Here is a 6000-nt window from a genome sequence, read left to right on the forward strand (position 1 = left end):
GAAGGTTCAGGGAAATAAATTATAAAAAATATATTTGGGATTTATATTCAAAAATGTAACACACACAGTAATTTATACTAAAGTGAAAATAAAAACATACAATTAAAAAGACTGTTCCACCTGGCCAACATTCTCGTGTAAAAAGGAGGTACAGTATTTCAGATGAAGATTCATTTTTGTCCTCCACAAAATATGTTCTTTAATTAATCCAATGGATAGGCCCAGTAACATTGGAATTGCTTGGCTCAGCTGTCTAACTCTTCAGCACGTTGTAATGGTGTGCGGAATGTTCCACTGCAGCATCAGGTGTCTCTGAGGTTTTAGGTAATTTGACCAAATCCAAGCATTTGTTCTGATGTCATCACCACCCTTAAATCTCACCCAAAACGCTGATATATCATATGCTAGGGTCTTGCCAAAAGGTTTTGCAAATATCCTCACCACCGCAAGATCCGTGTTGGTATAACATTGTAATCGACAATATGCTCTTCGTACCAAGGCTGCAGGAAATGTGTGAGAGAAACATAATCTTCCACTGCCATGTAAATGAAGCTGGATTCATAATTTTTCAATGAAGAGCTTAACATCAAACACTATTAGTCAGAGATTTTGTGACTTGAAACAACACTTGACACTCAACTTGGACTTGAGCATCTATGACTCGGGACTTAACTTGGACTTGAGCTGTATGACTCAAGAGACTCGAGAGACTTGGATTTCCCCCTCCCAAAAGAGCAGCACCACCTTCCTCTCCTGTTAAATGATGTTATTATACCGTGAACATACATTTGTGGCAATTACTTTACGCAAAGCGGAGAATCTTAATGGGTTATATGGGAAATGACTGTTAAATTCTGTTCTGCCTAGCACCGCTGCGCTGGCAGGTGCGGAAAGGAAGAGGGAAATATAGAGCATTGTCCTATATTTTCAACGCTTTTCACTTGAAAATATGCACTCTTGAGCAAGAGTTTCCGTGAATGTTTATTCTCAGCCAACCACAGACCTCTCAACGCGCATGTAGTGGGCGTGGGGAAAGCAACAACACTTGATTCTAATTGAAAATGTCACAATATCAGTCAAACTGTAGCTGTACTATCAACACTAGCTGTAAATCATAATTTGGATGGCCTTTCTATTGGTAATGGTGATTCAAAAACCATTTAACTCATGATCTATGAAGTTTATTATGTAGGCGTATGTAGTGTACTAGTAGGCCGAGTGTAAGGAAAACAGAAAATATAACCTGAATTAAAAAATTGCATTGATATTGGTATAAAACACTTAACCATTGACTTGAGGACTCAAAACCCAAAATTAGGGACGTGACTTGACTTGACCTGAGCTCTGGAACTTGCGACTTGACTTGAGACTTGCCCATTGTTACTTGGGACTTGACTCGAGATCCGAAGGGTAAGACTCGAGACTTGCTTAGGACTTGCTAAATTGTGACTTGGTCCCATCTCTGCTATTATTTGTCTCAAAACTGAAATGTTTGCCAATGCTTTCTGGAGAACCCATGGAGATCAAGGCCGGGATTCAATCCAATTAACGACTTGAATACAGCGCTAAACTTTTAAAGACAATTTCAATTGCAACAATGTGCGCATTCCCTGTGGGTCCTGTGGATGTCAGCTCAAGCTGAAATCGCTGCAGTCCATTGTTTCTCTGTCTTTGAATCCTTATCTAAAACCCTGTCTAATCTAGTATTGGTGAGACCATAAGCAGCCTATTCCTTCAAAAGAAGCACATTTTGATTAACCTGTTGGGGATGGGGGCGCTGTTTAGACTATTTATGCTAATGTGGCTAATTTTTTAAACGGCTTCCCACAAAATCCTTGATCGTACAATATGCATATTATTATTATTATTGGATAGAAAACAGTCTATAGTTTCTATAGGAGTTGAAATTTTGTCTCTAAGTGGAACAGAGCCCATTCTACAGCAATTTCCCTGACATGGAGTCAGATTTGAGAAACGTTGGCCACTTTTCTGAAGTCATTTAAAAGGGCTCTGTCGTTGCTATGACTATACGGACACTTCTTACGTCTTCCCCTGGATGCCTTTACGTGATGACGATTCCAACGGGCTCGATTGCTCGTTCACAGGCCCTACAAATGAAAAAAACCTTTAGCTAGCAAGTCTTTTCTTGCTGCGTAACGCGCGTGGAAGACACCGACCCTCTCCTGTTCCAAGCGTTAGTTTAGCCTGTTATATTTCTCCGGTCATCTTTTCACTCGTTATAGGAGTTACAAACATCACAAAGTAGTTAATTTAAAGCGTTTTATAGCAATTTATATCCGTTTAGTGCGATTTTGGGACATTTATTTTTGCAACGATGTGAAAAGTTGGACACGCTTTTCAGTTCATCCCGAACGTAGTTGACATTTCCACATGGCAAGAGGACAGCTTTCCACCAAAAGACGATTTCTCCCAAGAAAGGATCCTTTGCCCAAGATACTGATGGAAGAACAGCTCAAGGTAGGACATTTTTATTATGATAAATCGTGTTTCTGTCGAAACATTTTAGTGGCTTAGGACGCCATGTTTTTTGACGTAGCTTCGCTTGGCGCAAACTGTATTGAAAAGTAAGGATAAATTAAAAAATGTAATAACGCAATTGTATTAAGAATTAAATTGTCTATCAATCCCTGTCCACCCTATATTTTTTAGTCACGTTTATGAGTATTTATGTATAAGAGTAGATCACTGTCTAAGTGGCGCAAGGACGTTTTCTTTACCAGCTTGTCTACATTTCACATTGTCTAACCATGATTTTGGTGGCTAAATATAAACATTTTCGATCAAACTGTATATGCATGTTGTAATGTGATGTTACAGGAGTGTCATCGGAAGAATTCTGAGAAGGTTAGTGAAAAAATTAATATCTTTTGGCGATGTTGACTTTTATCGCTCACTTTGGCTAGAATCAATGCTGGGCTGCTAATTGCTATGTGCTAAGCTAATATAACGATTTATTGTGTTTTCGCTGTAAGACACTTAGAAAATCTGAAATATTGTCTGTATTCACAGGATCTGTGTCTTTCGATTCGTGTATGCTGTGTATTTTTACGAAATGTTTGATGATTAGTAGTTAGGTAAACACGTTGCTCATTGTAATTATTCTAGTCCATTTGTGATGGTGGGTGCAATTGTAAACTATGCCATCTACCTGAAATATGCACTTTTTTCTAACAAAACCTATCCCATACCATAAATATGTTATCAGACTGTCATCTAATGAGTTTTTTTGTTGGTTAGGGGCTATAAATATCTTAGTTTAGCCGAATTGGTGATGGCTACTGGTGTTGGTGGACAAATAAAAGATGGTGGATTATGCTAATGTGTTTTTAGGTAATAGATGTACATCTTTACATATTGTGTCTTCCCTGTAAAACATTTTAAAAATCGGAAATGTTGACTGGATTCATAAGATCTGTGTCTTTCATTAGCTGTATTGGACTTTAATGTGTGAAAGTTAAATATTTAAAAAAAATATTTTTTTTGAATTTCGCGGCACTGGTTTTTCAGTGGGGGGGGGGGGGGGGGTGCCGCTAGCGCCACGCTGATCCTAGACAGGTTAACCAGTTTAATCCAAAAAATGTTCAGATGTTCTTCTAAACAACTGTGCTTTAATTCTAACTTAAACCACAACTTATTTAGTAATAAGCGATCAGGACTGGAATCTACAGCAAGAGCTGCCCGACTCACCTCTCTATTGTGTCACTGCAGGTCACCAAAGTCCATGCTGTGTGTGGTTCCAGACGTGTCCGTGTTCAGTGGGGAGTGGAGATGGCTGCGGCACCCCATCACCGTACCTCTGTCCCTCATTCGTCTGGACGGTCTGATCTACAGGAGCACCTTCAGCTTCACCTACACCCCTGAACACAACACCCCCCCGCAGGCCAGAGGGGCACTGCAAAATGCCCCAGAGTCTGACACTCTCATAGACTTCATCCACCAAGAGTTCACACGCACCAACTTCCACTTGTTCATGCAGAACTAGCTAGTAGAGCTGGGCTGCATTATGATTCGTTACCCTTCTCCTGAGGTGTGCACTCATTCACTCCCCCTCCTGCATTTAAAAGCATTGGATTGGAGTAAGCATGGCTGTGGGAACTTTCCACCATATTCCTGACAGCAGCTCATTCCTTTTTTTCCCTTGTTTTTTTCCCCCACAGTAGGGTTGTTTCACGAATAGAGTGCTTTTTATGTCCCTCAGGAATTATGTATGTACATTTAGCTAAACACTCAATTGAACAGTTGGATCACATACATACATAGTGCTCCCGAGTGGCGCAGCTGTCTAAGGCACTGCATCTCAGTGTTAGAGGTGTCACTACAGATCCTGGTTCAATTCCAGGCTGTATCACAACCGGCCATGATTGGGAGCTCCATAGGGCGGCGCACAATGTGCCCAGCGTCATCTGGGTTAGGGTTTAGCCGGGGTAGGCTGTCATTGTAAATAATAATTTGTTCTTAACTGACTTGCCTAGTTAAATGAAGGATAAATAAGTACATCTATGCAGTAAAGTTACTACTGTTTTCATTAAAATAAGTTATTTGTTTTCTCTGTAAATCCCCATTTTGGCATGTCCCACGTCATGTACGTCCAAGTTTTCACTACCATTTTGAAGCCCTAGTTATTTTGTTGCTTGGGAAAGAAATTTAGAACAATTTTTTACTTATATAATGTGGTTAGTAATTAATGTACATGTGTCCCTCAGGTGAGCTGGTTCTACTCTTTTTGGACATTTTCTGGTATTTTGTGTTGGAAAACCTAGCACGTCGAGCGTAACACGTCAACCCTGTTACCCATAGATAGAAATGTATTAAAAAGTACGTTTTTATGTTAAGGTTGCATAAAATCCCCCCCCCCCCCCTCTGCACACAAAAAGCTCCCATTCCCCCTGTCACAAGGGGAGATATTGCTGATATCAGATGAAATCCACAACCCTTTTACGGTCAATCCTGTAGCTGTAATAGACATTTTATAGTAATCTTTCTTTAATTTAACCTTTTGACAAGGAAAGCATGTTTACTATGACCTTGAACATGTGCTCTTTATGACAGTGTTAAAATTAGGTGGAATAAATAGTTATTTTTGACAAATTACACTACCCAAAAGGCAGTCTATTTGTGGAATGACACAGCAGTACTTACTGCATCTTCATTACAATGGTATTCTCTTCACATCTTCGGTAAGGACAGAAGAGGCCTGTGTTCAAACAACTGTGACATGTTGCCTAAAATAGGTACGGTTGAAGTTGGAAGTTTACATACAACTTAGCCAAATACATTTAAACTCAGTTTTTCACAATTCCTGAAATTTAATCAGAGTAAAAATGTATTCCCTGTCTTAGGTCAGTTAGGATCACCACTTTATTTTAAGAATGTGAAATGTCAGAATAATAGTAGAGAGAATTATTTATTTCAGCTTTTATTTCTTTCATCACCTTACCAGTGGGTCAGAAGTTTCCATACACTCAATTAGTATTTGGTAGCATTGTCTTTAAATTGATTAACTTGGGTCAAACGTTTCAGGTAGCCTTCCACAAGCTTCCCACAATAAGTTAGGTGAACATTGGCCCATTCCTCCTGACAGAGCTGGTGTAACTGAGTCAGGTTTGTAGGAATCCTTGCTCGCACACACTTTCAGTTCTGCCCACAAATGTTCTATAGGATTTAGGTCAGGGCCACTCCAAAACCTTGACTTTGTTGTCCTTAAGCCATTTTGCCACAACTTTGGAAGTATGCTTGGGATCATTGTTCATTTGGAAGACCCATTCGCGACCAAACTTTAACTTCCTGACTGATGTCTTGAGATGTTGCTTCAATGTATCCACACAATTTTCCTGCCTCATGATGTCATCTATTTTGTGAAGTGCACATGTCCCTTTTGCAGCAAAGCACCCCCACAACATGATGCTGCCACCCCCGTGCTCTACGGTTGGGACGATGTTCTTCGGCTTGCAAGCCTCCCCCTTTTTCCTCCAAACATAA

General features: G+C 39.9%; 1 protein-coding gene across 1 annotated transcript in view; it reads left to right on the forward strand.

Moving 5' to 3' along the window:
* The window catches only part of LOC129840047 (recombining binding protein suppressor of hairless-like protein), a 36729-nt gene extending 31602 nt beyond the window's left edge, over positions 1–5127 (forward strand). The window contains exon 12 of the mRNA XM_055907849.1: positions 3730–5127. Within this exon, the coding sequence (XP_055763824.1) occupies positions 3730–4003 (274 nt within the window). The 3' untranslated portion in view covers positions 4004–5127. The remainder of the gene's footprint in view (positions 1–3729) is intronic.
* Positions 5128–6000: the final 873 nt, after the last annotated feature.

The sequence above is a fragment of the Salvelinus fontinalis genome, chromosome 3 (assembly GCF_029448725.1).
Source record: "Salvelinus fontinalis isolate EN_2023a chromosome 3, ASM2944872v1, whole genome shotgun sequence".
Taxonomy (NCBI): domain Eukaryota; kingdom Metazoa; phylum Chordata; class Actinopteri; order Salmoniformes; family Salmonidae; genus Salvelinus; species Salvelinus fontinalis.